Raw genomic sequence first — 20,685 nt, 5'->3', positions numbered from 1 at the left:
CGGCAGGGCCAGTGCACCCTAGGGCACGGCGAGGGCCGTGGCGTTTCACGCTGGGGTGCGGGAGGACGCACGGGGCTGGGTGAACAGGGCCCTGAGAGCAAGAGCGGTCACTGGCGGAAGGGGGTGGATGCGAGGGGCCTCTTGATGGCCTGTCTCAGTAACTGCCCCGGGCTGCCCTGGCCTCTGCCCTGCCCTCTGCTGCCTTCCACATGCCCAGGCTCTAGCTCTGCTACAGCCGTGTGGTCCTCACTGCCCTCCGCCCAGCTTGGTGGAGAACAGGGCTGAGCTGCCAGGCCCCTCCATCCACTGGAAACATGAGCATGGTGGTGGTGGGAGAACCAACATGTGGGAGTGGGGTTCTGGCTGCCTATGGTTCCTCAGACATCCCCTCTGCAAGAAGCCAGAGGAAGCAAGCACACCTAGCAATGAGACACTGAGGCACAGTGCTGGGCTTCTAGCTCGTTTATTCTCTGTAGGCAAAAAGGATTTTCTTTACAAAGAGGGAGGAGCATCATTATGCAGCCCCTCCAAAACACCACAGCTAGTGGGAGAGTATTTTCACGCAGACACATCAGCCTCTGAGGTTCTCTTCACAAAGGGGGTCACACAGGCAGGAGCACACTAACCTCATCTTGTGTTAGTGCTCGGGGATAAAAGAACAGTGTTTCTGCCATCAAATGGTGCAGTTGCTCTCTCCGAACCGCCGGCACTTCATCAGTTTCAGGTAGGTCTCCACCTTGTGCAGGTCTTTCTTGAAGCAGGACAACAGGCCGTAGTTTTTTAACAAGGCGTCTTCGTTCCGGAGATTGATGTCAAATTTGTCATAAGTGGGTCTGAGGACTTGAAATCCCCGGAGGCTTCCATCTTCCAGCTCCTGCGGGGACATGGCAGCTTAGATGGGAGGGAACAGCTCTTGGGCTGGCACATCAGAGCCCAAAGGCCTGGGACCATGGAAACAAACGGCAAGGTACCCGCACAGCTGAGTGCCCCCCTGTCTCAGCACTCCTGAAGAAGGGGCTTTCACAGGCACAGAAAGCCGGAGACAGGATTCAGGCAGGTGGTGTGGAGCTGGCTTAGCACACTTGCCTGGGTGCTTTTGGGAGTTAGCCTGGAAGAGGGAGTATGCTGGGGAGTGGAGCTGCTGTCAAACCCAGCACACCCCCTTTCATAGGTGAGCTCATCAGCTACCCAAGACAGGCAACTGAGAGGGAGGGGGAGAGATGGGGTCTGGAAAGGAGGGAGTAGGTGATGTGGATCGCCCTTTATGAATGTTACCAAAGGGTGCGCAGGATGAACGCTCCTCTTTGGGATTCCTGTAGATCTTGGGATGGTCCCTTACCTGCTGCTTCCCTCCCTCCTTCCGTTTTCTTCTTGTAGACTACAAGCACATATGTTTAAAATCCATGGTTCTCAACCCAGCGCCCCATGTTACACCAGAAGATAAGTTTCCCATCTAGCCATAAAGGAGGTGGGTACTGCGTTGCTGTTCAGAGCTCATGTTCCACTTGTGCACATTCTTTCACATACACATTTTCACAAGGAGAACAATTATACAGTACGATTGTGGACATATTAAACTATAGTCTGCATGAAGAAAGCTGGACAGGGCCCCGGACAAGACACAGCGGTGATGGGAGGGATGTGTGAAACAGGTTGGAGACTGCCTAGGTGTCTCAGTAACACAGCTGGCCAAAGTGCTGGCTTAGGGGAACTGGTACACTGATGAAATAAATCTCTTTTCTCTTTTACACTTTGCAGTCCCAGTGGAAAAATCTTTAGCTGTTGTTACCAGGCTCCTGCTGCTTCTGACTGAAAAGCTTTGTGCACCAGCTAGAGCTTTTTTAGTTTTTTCGACCAAGTAAGCACTGCTTGAAACGGAAACCTGTTTATTTGACTGGCTTCTCAGCATCACTCTGCCCAGGAATTGAGTACAAGTCTAAGTGAAAACAGGGGGGATTGCACAAGTGTATGTGAAGTGCTGTTGATGTGTGAGAAGGAAAGAACCCAGCTTGACTCTCAGGGCCAGACTTTCAAAGGCATTTTGTTGCCTAAAGATGCAGCTGGATTTGTAGGTGCCTAACTCCCACAGGACTCCCAAGACACTTCTGAAAATCCCACTTAACTGCTGTCTGCATCTTTGGGCACCTAAGTATTCTTACAGATCTGGGCCTCAGAGCCCAGGCTGTGTTTGCAGTAGATCTACCTACGCTACATTCATGACATCTTCATCATCTGGACCCATGGGAAGGAAACCCTGGAAGAATTCCACCACGATTTCAGCAGATTCTACCCACCATCAACCTCAGCCTGGACACCATCACCTCAGGATTAAACAAAGACTGTGAATGGCCAGCCAACTACAAAAGCAGTTTCTCCTCCCTTGGTATTCACACCTCAACAGCTAGAAAAGGGCCTCATCCTCCCTGACTGAACTAACCTCGTTATCCCTAGCCTGATTCTTGCTTGCATATTTATACCTGCCTGTGGAAATTTCCACTACATGCATCCGACTAAGTGGGTATTCACCCACGAAAGCTTATGCTCCAATACGTCTGCTAGTCTATAAGGTGCCACAGGACTCTTTGCCCTAGTTAATGGTGTTGCCAATTTAGTCATTTTCCAACCCACCCCTGTAAATTCAAACACCGCCTCTATAATTTTATTTCTTGGGGAAAACACTGGTCTACACGTATGTGTTGCCGTATGTTTATGTTAGAGAAGGAAGGTCAAAGAAATGCACCTCGCATTTGGAGTGGGAAGTGGGGAGGTTTGGGATGGTCCCTAGTCCCTGGGCGAGTTCATTCCACAGTCTTGAGCCAGCCCCCAAAAAAGCTCTGACTGCTGGAGCCCAGGAGAGCAATATGATTCTGTAACCATGTCACATGCTGCTGCTTACCCTCATCAGAGCCTGGATACCTTCTTCTAAGTCCCTCAGTTTTTCGTAGACTCTGTCTGAGGTGCCAAACACAAGGCTGTTGGTGAACACTCTGCTTAGGAACTGCACGGGGTTTAACCAGGACTGAATGAGAATCAGTGAAAACCGAAGCAGCTCCATGTCCTGAAATGAAAATAAATTGGGGTCAGAGCTCTGCAGGAAAGGTGTCTTCTAAGCAACAGGCATGTGCTTTCCACTCTAAAACAGAATGTGAATGAAAGGAACTCTGGAGCACTGATTTGCTTAAACTGAGGCAATACCATAGCTGAAAACAAAGCCTGTCCTCTCCCTATGCAGTACCCGTCAGGGTCACGCATGGTGAAAAGGGTGATGCAAAGAGCAGTGTCTCTCATAAAGCACCTTTCATCCCAGAGCATTTTACACACCTTATATATGCCAGAATTGCTTTACCCCCAAAGGAAGTGGAATGTGGCATCTGTCTGAGAGTTATAGTACATGACAGCTTGGGAAAGGAAGTGAGGAATCCTGATGATTCTACAAGGGGAGTTTAAAGAGACAGACTGGAATTCTCCAAACTAGAATTTGGCCAGGACACCTGGAACAACTCCTGCTCAAAAAAATGCCACAGGATAGTTAATGAGCACAAGTGGCTAAACGACTCTTGCTTTTATCTCCTGTTGGGAAGTTAGCAACCTCCCCAGAGTACAATGCTGGGTCACTGCATTTAGTATTGTCTTTGATGAAATGTGCAGCTGACTACTTCATTCAGTAGCCTGAACTTGATCCTCAGAGGTCTCCTCTTCAGGTACTGTCCAGGCCCAGCCCTCTTTAGCTTAGCACATCATGTTTAGCTGTAGTTTTACTGGGCAGGCGCTAAGGAGCTACCTCAGACAATGTAGAGTACCGCTGGAAACCCTCTTTTCAGAAGCGGCTCTGCTGTCAGAATGTATTTGCCAGGTGAAGAGAACTTACTGATTTCTGCTGGGCATCATCTTTTCCTGTGGGAGCAGGAATGGTTTCTGAATAACAAAATGCAGATTGGGAAATTTTGTTGGAATGCCTCTGTTCCTCTGGAATATAGGTCCGTTCCTGTGAAAACATCCCAAACACACTGAGAACTGCTCTTTCTAGTGCCCTAGATCTACCAGGGGCCTGGGACCCTTCTCCCCAGGCTGAACCAAAGACTTACTGTTAACAAGATGGGAAAATGAAACAAAAGGTGACAGATGCTGTGAAGGGTTGGCAGGTGGGAAATGGCATGCGATTCCATTGATGAGCCAGCATATTGGCCAACTAGTTACTGAGGCTAAAGATCAGCCTCTGACTAGGTCTGTGCTATGAAATAACACATGCAGTATTCAGTTTGCTTCTTAAAGGAAGGACATGGACATGTAATCCCATTTGTATTTCTGCAAGCTAAAGTAGCAGAAAACCAGACAATTTTGGAAAGCACAAGGTCTGCCAGCTCCATATGTAAATTATACACTCCTTGGACAATGCTCAAATAAATTTGTGAGTCTCTAAGGTGCCACAATTACTCCTTTTCTTTTTGAGAATACAGACTAACAAGGCTGCTACTCTGAAATCTGTCCTTGGACACAGTAAGTCTTGTAAAGATGTGTCATCTCCCATGGCTTCCAGGGGCATTGACGCCAGGTTCCCCTCAGTGAAGGTGGCTGAGCCACTCTGGGCTTTGGAAACTGAACTGTAATGCCGGTCACCATGAAGAGACAAGGAAATGTGGTGGGTGAGAAGGAGAAATGGGGGGAGGGCAGGGGAATGTGAGGAAGAGGAAGGAGACTGGGGTGCAGGAAGGAGATTAATGGTGGTTGCTGGGAAAGGTGGGGAGAAGGTGGGGGACATAAGAGATGCACGGGAATAAGGAGATTGGGACATAAATGAGTTCAGAACCCCTGCCCAGGATTGGAGAGAACTCCACAAACTGAACATGTCTGCGTTTGTGGGGAAAGATTATTCCATTTTCAAATAACATGGGAGTCCAATGTCACAACCCCATGATACTTACAAACTCTTTGTATGTGTCAGCAGCCAGCAGGTGGAGGTGCTGGGCCCTCAGCACGGCATTGGCAAACAGACTGGAGAGGGGCATGGCAGGGAAGGCTGCTGCCCCCCGGGGCCACTGCAGCCCCAGGATGATTGCAGAAAAGAGCAGAGGAGAAAAATATGACCCTGCAAAAGAAAGGGGAGGTGTCAGTAATTCTGGGGGCAGTGGCCCAATTACTGTTGGGGGCGGGGGGGGTAGAAGGCTACAATGAAGCCCCTTCCATTCTCTTTGTTCTTTCCAGGGCTGGCACATAGGGTAAGCTGATGGTGTGGTGGGGTTCAAAGGGCAGCTAGTGACGGCTTCATACATTTAGTACCATTCTGATCATCTTGTTTCAACTCCTGCGTAGCAACCTCAACCAGGGATTCCTGCATCACGCCCAGAGCTTCTGGTTGAGCTTGAGAGTATCTCTCCAAAAGACATCCAGTCCTGACTGACTGATAGCAGGTGATGGAGAATCCCCCACATCCCTGGATAAACTGTTCCCATGATTAATTACCCTTGCCATTACAAATGTGCGCCTTATTTCTAGTCTGAATTTATCTAGCTTCAGCTTCCATCCATTGGCTCTTGTTCTGCCTTGTCTGCTGGATTAAAGAGCCCTCTATGATCAGAAACCTTCACCTCCTGGAGGTCCTTACAGATCAGGATCAAGTCACCTTTTAGCCTTTTCTTGGACAAACTAAACAGACTGAATCTTTCACTGAGAGGCCGGTCTTCCAGACCTTGAATCATTCTTGTAGCTCTTTTCTGAACCCTGGCCTTTGTACTCTTTGTACTTACCCATTCGTATTACCATGAGGTTATTTCTGCATAAAATAAACTGGATTAGACAAGCAATATGCAAGTACAATGCCAAAGAGACAGACCTTTTCTTGTATTTTTAAGATTCTCTCATGCTTATCCCCCACCCCCACTCTCACCCTCTGGCCTGTTCTGTGATGACTGTGGAAATTCTGTTCCACAGTTGCTGAGCCAGTGTGCCCTTCTCCTTACCTGGGGCTCGCCTGGCGCTTTATAAAGGGGCAGAGAATCCTTGCCTCCATTTTACAGATGGGGAATCAGAGCACTTCTTTAGGAGCCTAAATATGGATTTACAATGCCTGACTTTAGACAGCCAGATTTAAATGTGTTGGTCCTAATCTCTGTGTCCTAGTTCCCCCTTTGCCAGCTGGGGTACCAATACTCACATATCTTCCTGGAGCACTGGGGAAGGTTTGGTTAATATTGGGGCAGTGCTTTGAAAATGTAAATCACTCTGTAATTGTTATCGGAGCACACGCTGGTTCGAGGGGTGGAGTGGATTGCACATTACGATCACAGGCTTCAGTGGACACATACTCCCCAGCATTGCAGCCAGAAAAACACCCACCTCCTCTGTTTCCCCCCCAAGGGCAGAAATAAAGCCAGTCTCTTTCACTGGAGCCTGCCCACTGCAAACAGAAACAGAGCTCTAGTGAGGTTCTTGGGTGCTGGGGCAGGTGTGTGTGTGTGTGGGGGGAAGGCAGGTAATGCTGGCGAGTGGTGCCAGGTGCAAAATCTAATGCCAATGGATGGTGCTGAAGGTCATGGGTTCTGAGGTGAGGTGGGTGATGCCAGTAGGTGGTGCTGGAAGTTCTGGGTACAGGTGGGAACTGGGTGATGCTGAGGCATTATGGATGCAAAGGGGAGTTGGTGTTGCCAGTGGGTGGTACTGGGGCTTTGGGATAAACTATGTTTCTGTCTGATCAATGACCTAAAGACTACGGCTTAGAAATGTTTATTGATCCTGACATCATGTGTACAATTTCCAGGGGAGTGCATCTCTGCCCTGGCAAATCCTAGAGCACCAGACCTGAAAGCCTGGCTGTCATCTCACTGGCAACATTCCTCTTCTGAATATTTTTGTTTTATTGGATGTTAATTGTGTTCAAAAGTTTCTCAAAACACACTGCAAATCTCTTTGCTCCTCTCCCACCAAAGCCCTTTGAGTCTTACGCAGCTGACATTGTTTCTGCAAGCCGCTGTTCTTTCCCAGCTGAGGAGGAGTCCTCATGGCACTATGAAACCTAAGGGGTTTCATCATCCAGCCCCCATGGTGTCCAATATTTTCTCCATCTGGCCTTGTCTGCACTCAGAAGAAGGGTGTATAGCTAACAGCTGGCGACTAACATGAGGTAAACTCCTAGTGAGGACGAGCCAGTTGTAGGATTAACACATGTTAATCGTGTTTATTTCAACGTGCTAATGCATGTGAAAACTATACATAGCAATGGCTTCACTGTGATTTTACCTTGTGTTAGCTAACACCAGAGAAGAACACACCTTTCTCCTAGTGTGTGCCTGAGTGTGGATTTCCTCATAAAAAAGAGGAAATTCTCATCCCCCGACACCATGTGTCTCAAATGGGCAAGGGAACAATAAGCGAAGGACAAATACAAACATTTTCGGGTTAGTGAAATTACCAAAAAAATAAAAGGAGGACTTGTGGCACCTTAGAGAGTAACAAATTTATTTTAGCATAAGCTTTCATGAGCTACAGCTCACTTCATCGGATGCATCTCATGAAAGCTTATGCTCAAATAAATTTGTTAGTCTCTAAGGTGCCACAAGTCCTCCTTTTCTTTTTACGAATACAGACTAACACGGCTGCTACTCTGAAACCTGAAATTACTGAGCAATCTTGCATAGTTAATATCCGGTAATAATGAGCACAGTCCTTACAATAACAAATGAGACAAGAGCCAGGCTTCATAACTGGTCATTCTGAGGACTGGCTTCCTTCTACTTCAGTTCCAGCTACTTTGTAGCAGGCAAAGATCTCATGAGTTTCCTGAGTCAGGGATTAATGCACACATGTACAGGTTGGTCTTCACCTAGCTGCCATTTTTTCAGGTGCAAATATTTTGGGGCACAATTTTTACCCCACAATTTGTGTCACTTAGACACCCAAGCCATTGATTATTCCATGTATTATGGCCACAGACGTCTGGGTTATCTAAATCATGTGAGAATACCTGCCAGAGCAAAATAGCAGGCAGTTATTTGTAGCCTTCGTTTCCATCCCCAAAATCTGTCCATGCTGCTTTGTATCCTGGGATTCTAGTCTGCTAGGTTGCATGAGGCATTGTTTTTAGCCCTGAGGTCTTGAGAGAGGGGCCTTGAAAAGCAGCTCAGAACTCAAGTGGAGTGATAAAGGTGTAGTCAGAATAATGGGATGCCTGAGGTCTGATATCTTGTGAACACCATAGAGCACCTGCTCTACCACTACTGCTCAGCTTTCCCATGGGGGATCACATTCGTGTCTGTCAGTCGTACCTTTGAAACTGTCATAGGCTCTTCAAACCGGACAAAACCACCAGATCGTCACAAACCATTTCCTAGAGAGGCATCCCAGCATCTGAAAAGGCTGAGCTACTCTTCTGGTCAGAGTAATGCAGTGCCATGGAAAACCGGCAACTCTCCCTGTATCTGAGATCAGCTGGCCTCTGAACCTGGAGAGTCCAGCCCAGACAAAGTGCATATGACTTGAGAAAGGAGATAAAACTTGAAGAGTGGGGGTGAGGCAGGGCAGAGCTAAAGGTGTATTCCGAACCATAGTGAACATGAGGTATCACTGAGCCCAGAACAAAGGATGGTCCCAGACAAAACACCTGGAATCAGAGTAAATACGTGATGCTAATGAAAGGGGGAAAACACCCACTCGAGCGTTGTCTTCCAAGACTGCCAGGTTGGCTCTCTTGGCACATATGGAGCAGGGTTTAACCCTTAGGAGCCTGAAGATGAGTTTAAGGTGAGGAATAGGAATGGAGCAAATGAGTCTTATTAGGCTCCTGCAGTTTCCCTCCTCCTTCCTCTTTCACTTCCCTTCCTTGAATGAGAGCCCCTTCCCCCGCAGGAGCTGATGAAGGGGAGAGAGCCTCCTGCATCCCACTTGCCAGATCTACCCCATCAGCCATCTCGGTCAGCATGGAGCCAGGCAGTATTTATCCCAGGTGCAGCTGACCTCCCACAGCTGCAGGCCTGGGGATCAGCAAGGGGTGGAGCAAGGCTCCTCTGCAACAGGGGTGTGGATGTGATAGATGGGGCAACTATGCCCTATTGCTCCAGCACACCTGAACATACCCACACGCCCCAGCAAACCAGCTGTTTTATTATCTGTCATGGGCTGGGACCTCCTTGTGCCAGGCACTGTACAAACACAGCAGAGATGATCCCTGCCCCAACAAGCTTACAACCCCCTCTACATTGTCTAGGGTCCTTAGGATTAGTGCAATGGAGCTGAGCTTTAAAAAACATAATTTAGAATTTCCCGACTTTTGTGTGATTAAAATGATAACCTCCCTGTTGCTTAGGAACACAGAAATCACCAGGCTGGATCAGACCTGAGGCCCCTCTAGTTCAGTATCCTGGCTCTAACACTGCCCAGCACCAGCTGCTTCAGAGGAAGGTGCAAAGAACCTGCATTAGCAGGTACAAAATAATCTGCCCCCACATAACGGCCCTGGTCTCTAATAGTGAGAGATTGGCTTAATCCCTGAAGCAGCAGATTTAATATGCCTTCATAATTTTTGTTAGTAATAGAAATTATAACTCTGGATATTCCTTTGTCCATAGAAATGTCCAATCCCCTTTTAAAATTGCTAAATTCTTGGCCTCCACATCTTCCTGTGGTAGTGAGTTCCACAAGCTAATTACGTATTGTGTGAAAACATATTTCCTTTATCGGGTTTGAAAGTCCCATCTTTTACCATAGATATTGAGTTTACATGGTAATACTGTCCTCTCTCTGCACTGGGTCCCACCAGCCTGCACTGATGTTCACAGTACTTTACAATTCAGATATAAAAAGGTACCTGAAGCCATTTCTCTTTGGTAAGTTGCAGTTGCTCAGGTGCTGTTTGAAGCTGGATGTTTCTAGGCTGATAGTGGGAACCTTTGAGCCATTCTTATATACGGGGGGTCATTGTAATATTTATGCATATTTCCATGAACGTGAGACACCATTCCCCCCTGCCATATTGGTCTATGCATAAATGCACAGGTGTTCACAATGGTGTTACCTACTCAGAATTGTATTATACATAAATGTAAAGTGTATCACGGATGTTTGCCTAGTGCTAAATTTAGCAATGAATGATCCCCCCATGTTCTGTTTATTGTAAATAGAGGTCATCTAACAGAGATGTTCATCCCCAATTTCAGCAACCACGGAGTAACTCATCCTCCACATTGTTCACTGTGCCGTGCAGAAAATGTACCCTTCTCATAGCTGGATGGGGCAAACCTTGCTCTGACCTGACAGGGACAGCTGATTTCTCAAGGCGGCCTTGAGAAGAAGCAAATGGGATACTGCGCAGTATTTGTTGCTTGGGACAACACATGTCAGCTGCTCTCCAGAGCAGAATGACTGTGTATTAAAACATGGGCAGTGTGGATGGAGGGATTCAGCAAAAGGGGCCCCCGCTTTCCCCCATGTGCTTGTCTGTTGTCCACCCTGTACATTGCAAAACCAGATCCAAAACCTATTAGTTAGGCCCCTGGTATTCTAAAGCACTTTAGACCTAAATTCTGTTACAAAGCCTTGGATTTATGTAGCAGAGCTGCACTGAGTTTCACTGCAAATGGGGACTTCTGTTTTAGTCTATATCAGTTCTTATACTGTGCTCATCACCATTGTATCTGAGCATCTTCCAGTAGTGCATGAAATGACATGGCTAACATCTGTCATGTGCTGTTTGTTCTCTCATCCTCTCCCCAGGGGAGAAGTGTGGCAGAGGAGTGTCTTGCTTTGGTAGTGTGTTTTGGATTTCTTGAGGACGGTTTTGTTTTGTTTCTTTGTTGATTTGTTTTTGTTCTGAAATACATCTGTTGCTGTATGTTTGTTAGAGATGGCAGGTCAAAGAAATGTACTGTGCACTTGAAACAGAAGGTGGGGAAGTTTGCGATGGGCTTTAGTTCCTGGGGGAGTTTGCTCGACAGTCTTGCACCAGTCCGACAGAAAGTTCCGTCTCCTGCACAAATAAGCTTTACTCTTGTTGTAGAGAGTTCCACTGGGCCAGAGGAGTGAAGGTGTGGACTACAGTCTTCACCCTGGAGTTTCAGGCAGCCTTTTAGATATCCTGGGCCTAGGCTATGGAGCGCCGTGAGGATCTGAATATGATTCGCTCTTGTAGGGAAGCCAGCATGGAGAGTGGCGGACTGGTCGTACGTAGCCTGTGTGGCTGAGAGGAGGCGTTGCAGTGTGTGGTGCTAGTTGGAGTTCTCTGCATGTGGAAGTCTCCATGCCCAGGTATATGACATTGTTGTTGTCCAGCCAAGAGGTGACGAAGACATGAGTAACTGAGGCCAGGTCTTCATCTGCCAGGGCGGGATGGAGTCTCCCAGCCAGCCGGACTCGCATTGTTCTTCAGGAGGCAATGTGAATTGAGGGCAAAACCAGCCAGTGAGCTTCCTTTTTCCCAAAGCAATTCTGAGAGTCCAGCACAAGACATGTTATCAGGAATACAGAGTGTTGGGGGCATAACAGCAGGGGGGTCTGCCCAGGTTTCCTGGTATTTCCTCAATGGGAAAAAAGAACTAGTTCAGAAGCAATTTCCAGTCTTCTATCCATGAGTATGAAATTTCACTGAGTCTAAACAGAGGGCTAATGAGGGAGAGAAGGTGGCTGGTCAAAGTAGCTGCTAGGCCTCATTTCAGAGAGTGTGGGGAGGGGAATCTACATGTGCTTCTGCTATTCAGGTGAAGCTGGGGGAGCAGTGGAGAGGTGGGGGGTGTTAGAAGGTCTGCATGGCAGTCACCACCTCTTGCCACCCTTCTCTTGGTCTCTCCTGCAGGCCCCCTGCCCCTGTCTTCACTGCTTCTGGCCATTGAACTGGGGCCCTTCTCATGGCACTCCTATGCAATGTCCTGGGCCCACCAGACACTGCTGACGAAAGCACTGGGGGCCATCTGGTTTGGTCTGCACCCCTACATGTGATCCAACTCTCCTTTGGGCTCATCATCCAAGGCGAGCAGCCCCCTAGGTGCTGGATCCAGGGATGCAAGGTTTGACGTAGGCTTGTTAATAAAAACACTGTTGGGAGGACGAGCATGGTGTGTTCCTGGAAGCCACTCGGTGTTTGTATCCTGTAGGCGCAACAACGTCAGAGAGTAAATGTCAGGTCCCCGGGCAGGGAGAGCACTGGATCTTGCTGCTACTGCGTATCTGGTAACTCAGGAGCCAGCAGCATCTGGGGGTGTTTTTCTCCTGCCACTCCAGAGTGTGTTTGAAGATGTCAGGCTGTGTCAGGTGCATGTAGGACAGGAGGTGCCCTGCCCAGCAGTTAGGGACTGGGTAAGACTCAACTCCTGGGGAGATGGAATCCTCTGGGAAGTCCAGCCAGCATAACTGTGTGCGTATGGCACTTCACGCAGTGGGGGTCACTCAGCAGCAGTGTACTGAAAACACACCACCAAGGCAGCGACCTGCCTTACAAGGACATTCTGTAGGTTGCTAAGTCAAGCACTTGGAAGTGCCAGATTGATGCAACCATCATTCTTTCCCCTTGTGCGTGCGTCCGGCTATTAATGAGGCAGGGGTGCAGTGGGAAACCTGTGTGGGATTGTGTAATCATAGACTGTACCAGATGTGTGCGCCCAAAGGGCAGAACAAGGGCTGTACAAGCAACCAGAAGCTGTACAGCTGGCATTTCCAAACTTGTGAGCACCCGAAATAACTGTCTTGTAACGTTGATTTACTGCAGGCAACATCCTAGGGGGTTTTTTACAAAGAAAAACCAGATTCTGTTATGCACAGTGGTGATGAGCCCTTCACTGTGCATCATCAGCAGAGTTTTAACTGAGCCATCAGCATTTCAGCACAGATTGCTCACACTGGGGCTACAGGATTACATTATCTGGGGCCAGGCAAGGGGTTATTCTAGGGGGAATGGACTGCTGGGCCCAGGTGCTGGATCTAAAGATGGTTGATTGGTTGGGGGTGGGGGGGAGCTGGCTCACTGTGCTCTCTGTCTCCCCCGACTTCCAGAACTGGGGGAACTCCAGACCCAAGAGGGTGGGAATGGGCCACTGGGGCCAAGGGCTCAGTCCTGGGGGAGGTTTCCAGTCCTGCTCTCTCTCCATCCTCAGCACTGCAGCTAGTCTGGCAGCTCCCAGGTGTGCCCAGCCCAGCGCATGTTGCTGCTGCTGCTGCTTTGGGGGAGGCAGGAGCCCAGCCCTCTTGAATGTATGTGGGTTTAGTTCTTAGTTTTGCGGTGTGCCAGAAATTTCCTGAGAAATGGTTGTTTTCCAGTTTATATCTCAGACATAGCAGAACAGGATTTTATGAAACAGAGAAGAGACACTTCACTAGCCCAAGGCTGTTCCCCGGCTGAGTATCAAAGACTTGCTGCAAACAACGAAGGTGGGAGAGCTTTTCAAAGGAGAGGCGACAAGAACCCTTTCTAATGGAAAGTAATCGGCAACTCAAGTATAGGGACTGCTGCCAGATCCTCCTGGCATTGCTGCGAGCTCTTGCAGTTTGCATGAGTCTCATGCTGTTCGGTGTTTTTCTTAAAGCTGCAGGTCCAGGAATGATGTAAGCACATGAGAATCTCATTGAAACCCCCTTCCAGATCCCAAGAAAAGATTGAAAACATGGCCCCTAAGAGCTCCATAATCAAGGCGAAGACTGGGAACCCCACATTCGTTGCTTGTTAAAAATCTCATGATTTGTAAGCCATCCTCAGGGTTTTTGAATGCGTGGAGTTAGTGACCCTGAGGCAGGTTCTGTGCCACCCGCTCCCCAAGCTCCGGATAGGGTGTGTCTGGGATGGGGATGGGAGAGATGCCTTAACTGCTCCTGGGTTGCTTTGGCCTCCTGCTGGCCCAGGTTGCGGGGGGGGGGGGGGGAAGCAGGCAGGTGGCTGCTCCTTGTCTCTTCCCCCAGCTATGCTGCACTGCACACACAGGATGTGCTGCACACACAGGATGTGCTGCAGTTTCTCTCTGTTTCCTGCCTGCGGAAGGGACAGAGTTAGCCCTGCTCTGTGAAACAACAGGAAAGAAATGGTTTGGGTTCAGTGAGTCGCAGAAAACGAGCCCAGCCCGTGAAGCAACTGTCAGTGCAAAATCCCTCTTGCATCCTTCCGACCTGCCCCCAACACTCTAGCACGCTGGTGGGTGGGGGCGCAGTATATTTGTGTGACAGCAGCGACTAGAGGCTCCTCCCGGGAACAGGGCCCGCTGGGCAGGGTGCAGTGTACACACAGGAAGAGTCAGCCCTGCCTCAGGTTGCTTCCAGTTAGCAGGTGGGGAGTGGGCAGTGAGATCTTTGCAGTAAGGGAGAATGGCAAAGGCCATCTCGGGGCCATGTATGCTCACTGCAAGGGCAGGTCTGTGCTGCAAAGAGAGCTGCTGTGTATTTAACTTGGGTTAGCTGGCCCAGGTTACAATAGAAGTGAAGACCCGGCAACTTGGCTTTTAACACAGGTTAGCAGCTCAAGCCAAAGCCTGTGGGGCAGTCTGGTGCTGAATTTGAGCCAGAAGTGAGTTGCCGTGCCTCGCTGCTGTTCTACCCCAAATTAGCTAATCCCAGGTAACATCTTTTGAGGCTGCCGGAGAGGTGTGAAAGGGCCTGCACGTTAATGAGCGTCTGGCGCCACCAGTCTGAAGGAAAGACTGAAGGAAACCCATGGAGGTGAGAAAGGGTTGGGCTGGGTGAGTACTGTCAGATTCGCGCCAGCTCCCAATGGATGCTCCTATCTCAGGTGAAGAGCACCTCAGTTCAGCGTAGCTTTCCCAGTGAAACCAGTGGCTCCAGGATGCCCGCAATGTGAAGTGAGCAAAGTGTTCACACCAGCCTTGTTGAGTCCAGTTCTAAAATGACTGAGTTGAACTGAAAAAAAGAAAAGGAGTACTTATGGCACCTTAGAGACTAACAAATTTATTTGAGCATAAGCTTTCGTGAGCTACAGCTCACTTCATCGGATGCATTCGGTGGAAAATATAGTGGGGAGATTTATATACACACACAGAGAACATGAAACAATGGGTTTTATCATACACACTGTAAGGAGAGTGATCACTTAAGATGAGCTATTACAAGCAGGAAGGAGGGGGGGAAAGGAAGAAAACCTTTTGTGGTGATAATCAAGGTGGGCCATTTTCAGCAGTGCATAGACAAGGCCTAAAGGATTCAGATACCCAATCCCATTGCCCTGCACAGGCAGCTGTGTGCCTAACTCCTTTGGGGCCCTTGCAAATCCCAGGCTGGACTCTGAGTGAAAGTATTTGCACATCTGTAAGTGACTTGTAGTATTTACATACTACATTACAGAATCAGTCAGTGCTCAATTACTGGGTGTGTGAACCAGTGACCGTTTAATTACAACGAATGACTGACTAATTCAGCTATGGAGTTAAAACAATGTTGAGAAGTTCTGATACTGCCCCTCCCCCACCCCTGTGCATCTCACAGAGCAGGGACCCTCCTCTTCCCCTCCCTCCCACGTTGCACAGAGCTGGAGTATGCCCCTCCCCCATCCTTGGGCATCACACAGAGCAGTGACCCACTGTTACACGCTGTATCCAAATCAACATCCTGGCACCCCCATATTTATCATGGTGATATGATTATGATATATTTGGTACGAAGTATGCCTTGTGAGGTATCATTCTAAAAGTCTTCATTTGTTGAACATTAATATCCTGTTGGATTATATGCACTATCATTGTATGTGAAGTTATGAAGTTTTGCTATGTGTGTGTTACTGAAATATGGTGTAAGGTTGGGAACACCAACAACCAACCTTTCAGGTACAATAATGTAACACCAGATGCTGTTGATGGCCCATTAAGGGGAATCCACACTACCAAGGACTATCACAGGATCTGCGTACAATGAAAACCTCTCAGCGATAGCACATAAACAATGGACACAGCTTGACTCAAATCCTAGCAAAAGATCTATAGCTCCTCCTATAAAGGAGGGGAAATGACCTAAGCATTTAGCCTCACTTCCCCCCACAACTCAACACCTGGAAACACCTCTGAAGGACAAAGACTGAATGGGGGAGGTGGTCCCAGGCTGGAAAGGAGAATCGCAACCTGTGTATGCAGGAACTATGCCATCTACCAGGGTGAGACACTGCTTGATTCAAATCCTGTCTAGTTTATAGAATTCAGATTGCGGTTTTACTTTCATTTCTTAGGTAACTAACTTTGATCTGTACATTTATTACTTATAATCACCTAACATCTCATTCTGTAGTTAATAAACCTGGTTTTATATCTTACTTAGAACAGTGTGTTTTGGTTGAAGTGCCTGGGGAATCTGCTCAGTGTACAAAAGCTGGTGCATGTCTGCTTCCTTTTTTAGAATCATAGAATCTCAGGGTAGGAAGGGGCCTCAGGAGGTCAACTAGTCGAACCCCCTGCTCAAAGCAGGACCAACCCCACCTAAATCATCCCAGCCAGGACTTTGTCAAGCCTGACCTTAAAAACCTCAAAGGAAGGAGATTCCACCACCTCCCTAGGAAACCCATTCCAGTGCTTCACCACCCTCCTAGTGAAAAAGTTTTTCCTAATATCCAACCTAAACCTCCCCCACTGCAACTTGAGACCATTACTCCTTGTTCTGTCACCTGGTACCGCTGAGAACAGTGGAGCTCTATCCTCTTTGAAACCCCCTTTCAGGTAGTTAAAAGCAGCTATCAAATCCCCCCTCATTCTTCTCTTCTGCAGACTAAATAAACCCAGTTCCCTCAGCCACTTCTCATAAGTCATGTGCTCCAGCCCCCTAATCATTTTTGTTGCCCTCCGCTGGACTCTTTCCAATTTTTCCACATCCTTCTTGTAGTGTGGGGCCCAAAACTGGACACAGTACTCCAGGTGAGGCCTCATCAGTGCCAAATAGAGGGGCATGATCATGTCCCTTGATCTGCTGGCAATGATCTCTACTTATACAGCCCAAAATGCCGTTAGCCTTCTTGGCAACAAGAGCACACTGTTGACTCATATCCAGCTTTTCGTCCACTGTAACCCCTAGGTCCTTTTCTGCAGAACTGCTACCTAGCCACTTGGTCCCCAGTCTGTAGTGGTGCATGGGATTCTTCCATTCTAAGTGCAGGACTCTACACTTGTCCTTGTTGAACCTCATCAGATTTCTTTTGACCAATCCTCCAATTTGTCTAGGTCCCTCTGTATCAAGTCCCTACCCTCCAGCATATCTACCACTCCTCTCAATTTAGTGTCATCTGCAAACTTGCTGAGAGTGCAATCCACGCCATCCTCCAGATCATTAATGAAGATATTGAACAAAACCGGCCCCAGGACTGACCCTTGGGGCATTCCGCTTCGTACTGGCTGCCAACTAGACATGGAACCATTGATCACTACCTGTGGCAGACTGGGAAATAAATTTACACTGGCCAGGCTTCTGACCAGGGCAAGATGGTACAGGTGTAGGGTCCTAGGCTGGGGAGCTGGGGGAATTGTCTGTAGCCTCTCTATGGTTGGTTCATGAGTGTCTCGGAGATCATTCATGTAACTCAGCTGGTTGTGTCCCCACCTGTGGATGACTGTGCAAGTGCAGGACCTGGAGAGGATTGTAGCGTATCACAGCATCACAGTGTGAGAGGAGTCCAGGTTGGTGATACAGAGTGCTCAGCGGTACCCCAGTTCTAGATTGGACCCCGGGAAACCCAGCACACCTGCCCCCCTTGCACTCCTGGGCATTGCACAGAGCAGGGACCCTCCTCTCCCCCAGCCTGGGCACTGCACAGAGCAGGGACCCACCTCTTCCCCACCCTTGGCACTGCACAGAGCAGGGACCCACCTCTCCCCCACCCCTGGGCACTGCACAGAGCAGGGACCCACCCCTCCCTCACCCCTGGGCATCACACAGAGCAAGGACCCTCCCCCCCACCACTGGGCACTGCACAGAGCAGGGACCCACCTCTCCCCCACCCTTGGGCACTGCACAGAGCAGGAACCCACCCCTCCCCCACCACTGGGTATCACACATTTGATCCGCTTTAGCACAGCATAGCCATGGTGTGAGCAGGGGTCACTCCGTGCCCTATTAGCTGTTCACACTGGGGCTGGGTCAAGTCTGTTACTCTCATGTCTCAGTATCCCAGACCTGTGGGTACCTTATCATGGCATGTGTGAGTGTGGGGCCATTGCATCCCCGAGGTTTCCATTCTGCCACTGCACCTTGTCTGGGGAGAGCACCCCTTTCTCCAGCTGGTGCTGCCGTCCCCGCCGCTGGCTCGAAGATCCCAGCTGGGTAATTGGGCTGGGGTAGGCTCTGAATGACAAACTCTCCACCCCCTGCTCTCCAAGCAGACATTGTGCTGGGAAAGCCTAGGGGAAAATGCTCTGTTTACTGGCCAGTGGGCACAGCTGAGGCCTGACTCTCGGGGGTGCTAGCACTGAAGGCGCGAGCTGGCCTCAGTGGGTACATCTGCACTGCAGCTGGACATGTGCCTCTCACACCGAGCAGACAGCCACATGCCAGCTCCACTTGAGCTAGTGTGTTAACAATAGCAGCCTGGCCATTGCAGCTGGGAGACAGTATGGGCTAACCACCAGAGCTCAGACCCCGGGGACCAGGAGGGCTTGTACTCGGGTGACTAGTTGTTGTCACTGCCTGGGCCACAACGGCCACACTTCTGTTTTTAATTCTAACTTGAGCAGAGCTAGCATCTGTCTGTCCAGGCTGGGAGCTTGGAGTGCTCAGCACTGTGCAAAGCAGGCCCTGGCTGGCTGAGTGTTTGCTAACGGCTTTATACTTGCTTCTCTGGCAGATGCTCTCAGTTCGGTAGTTCATAGGGCCACGCAGGTAGCAGCAAAGGCCGAATGTGGCCCATGTGTCTGAGGGGGGAGGGTTACACACTGTTGTTTTGGGCAGCTGCTGACATATAGGGTACAGGCGCAATTACGGGTTGTTTGCATATTATTGTTCTGTTGATATAAAATCTGTGCTCCAGAAATAAGACATCGTTCACCCATCTGCCAGAAGCCCCATTCCGTGGAAACCAGATACTGTGTCAGCAGCCTCGCCTGTGCTGCATTTGGGAAGTGCTGGGTAAATCCAAGAGAGGAGTGTGTGCATGGGACCATCTGGCCAGGATCCTTTCAACAGTGAGCAGTAACGACACACAGTGGCTGTGTAAAGGGCCAGATGCTTTAGCTAAAGCTGCTTAATGTTACACTCGGTCTCTCATGCCTTGTGAGCCGGACTTTCTGTCACGTGACCTACCCCAGGCTGAAAACAAACTCACCAAAGTGGAGGCCAGTTTTCGGTCAGTTCTGTAGGCAAGGGTTGTGGAAATTGCCCTGGGGTGGGCTGCATCTCCTGGACGCCGCCTCCCCATACATGTTTGCAATCACATAGCTTCTCTGGGACAACCACGTAGCAATGGCTCCCGTGGAAAGGTTCTTAGGAGAGCACGGACGGGTGCTTAGCTCCCTTCAGTGCAACCAGGCACAAGCTTCTGAATCTGCAGCTCTTTGGATCCCTTAGAGCCACAGTGAGGTATTGGCTGTGGGCAGATGTGCGCCGTTGGAGAGAAAATGCAGCCAAGAATTTCCAGGATGCCTCCAAATCCTACAGCTTCTTCCTGCAGATCCTCCCAAAGAGCAACCCTTTCCTGTCCTGCGGCTAGACGCTCATCACCTCCTGTCTGCAGCACGGCAGCCTCCTCTCCACCTCCCTGGTACCTGCCTGGTCCTCATATGGCCCATTCTGCTACAGACACCCTCCTGGCCCATTGCCCTGCTGTGTCACACCCCTCCTTGCGACTCCCACTTGCTCCCCCTTGATCCATGCGTCTCACACACAAGCTTCTGGGCCGTACTTGTAAGGCCCTGCACAGCTTCGCCCATCCCTCTGCTTGTGTAAAATGTCATCTCTCGCTGCCTTCTTTTACTTCCTTTGCTCTTCCACTACACCAGCCGCTTCTTTGATGCACCCATCGGCAGTTCTGCAGCCTCTTCTGCGCTGCCCCTTGTGCAGGAAGCAACATCCCTGAACAGATCCCACAAGCCCCTGCCATGTCTCCTTTCAGATCCCTCCTCACTGCTGCTGGCAGCCGATGGTAAATGGGCCACGAGGGTTGGCAGGTGACCAGCAAAGGATTTTATATTCTGATGACTGACCCCCCGCCCTGTCCCAGGTCAGTGGTTTGTTCCATTTACTTCTTGTGCCTCATCGTTCTTTGGGGCAGGCACTGTCCTTTCCATGTGTCGGTATAGCATCTAAGTCAACGAGGCTTTGATCCTGGCCAGGGCTGCTGGGCCCTCCATGAATACAAGGCAGTGCTAGAGACCTCCTGGCTCACCTGGCAGCAAAAGCCTGTAGAAGCAGCTGCAAACAGCCCAGCACTCCCTTCTCAGCCAGCCCCTCCGAAATCACTGGCATGGGCGTGTGCATCTTACTGGTGCAGTGTGGGGGAACATCTGCTCTAATGTGTCTAATAAGAGCTCAGTGCCCACGACTCTATTTCGGTCCCTGCCTATACAGCCCTGCCAGCCTGCATGGCACTTAACAGACATGCCCCTGCTACAAAGAGCAGCTGCTCTAAACAGACTGTACAGGCAAACCTAAAGGGCCTGGGGAGGTGAGCGAGATGCAAAATTTTGCTGGTATCGTTCCACCCAGTAAAATTTCTCCTCTTGTAATGGAAGGTCCTGTGACGTTATTGACATGAACTGTGACCATATAGATCATTGTTGCAACCAGGGTCTTATGGTTGCACCA

The 20,685-nt window shown here is 49.4% G+C and overlaps 1 protein-coding gene and 2 long non-coding RNA genes across 6 annotated transcripts in view; 2 read left to right on the top strand and 1 right to left on the bottom strand.

The window, feature by feature from the left end:
* Positions 1-588: 588 nt before the first annotated feature.
* Positions 589-14,840, top strand: LOC122457596. Of its 4 annotated transcripts, XR_006277224.1 has the most exons (5): positions 589-724; positions 1,759-1,858; positions 9,296-9,413; positions 11,117-11,232; positions 11,777-14,840. It is a non-coding gene; the product is annotated as an uncharacterized LOC122457596 (long non-coding RNA). The 4 variants fall into 4 exon arrangements; XR_006277223.1 differs by lacking the exon at positions 9,296-9,413; XR_006277222.1 differs by having other exon boundaries at positions 11,117-14,840.
* LOC119849035 (somatotropin) lies at positions 674-9,858 on the bottom strand. Its single transcript, XM_038385617.2, has 5 exons — positions 9,797-9,858; positions 4,923-5,086; positions 3,869-3,985; positions 2,897-3,058; positions 674-874 (listed from the first exon to the last, which is right to left on the bottom strand). The coding sequence occupies exons 1-5, from the start codon at positions 9,804-9,806 to the stop codon at positions 674-676; spliced, it is 654 nt and encodes a 217-aa protein (XP_038241545.1). The 5' UTR covers positions 9,807-9,858.
* Positions 14,841-15,099: 259 nt separating the features above from the next.
* LOC122457597 overlaps positions 15,100-20,685 on the top strand; it is a 41,277-nt gene continuing 35,691 nt past the window's right edge. Inside the window, exon 1 of the long non-coding RNA XR_006277225.1 lies at positions 15,100-16,060. This is a non-coding gene — a long non-coding RNA (uncharacterized LOC122457597). The remainder of the gene's footprint in view (positions 16,061-20,685) is intronic.

The sequence above is a fragment of the Dermochelys coriacea genome, chromosome 27, assembly GCF_009764565.3.
Source record: "Dermochelys coriacea isolate rDerCor1 chromosome 27, rDerCor1.pri.v4, whole genome shotgun sequence".
Classification (NCBI taxonomy): Eukaryota; Metazoa; Chordata; order Testudines; family Dermochelyidae; genus Dermochelys; species Dermochelys coriacea.
Note: the sequence above shows the minus strand (reverse complement) of the source record. Positions and strands in the feature narration are given on the sequence as shown.

Excerpts from the sequence above, each read along its gene's own strand:
- LOC119849035 (XM_038385617.2), bottom strand. Across the intron at positions 3,986-4,922 it reads CTGACACATACAAAGAGTTT|GAACGGACCTATATTCCAGA; the intron begins GTAAGTATCATG and ends ATGTTTTCACAG. Across the intron at positions 3,059-3,868 it reads ATGATGCCCAGCAGAAATCA|GACATGGAGCTGCTTCGGTT; the intron begins GTAAGTTCTCTT and ends TTTTCATTTCAG.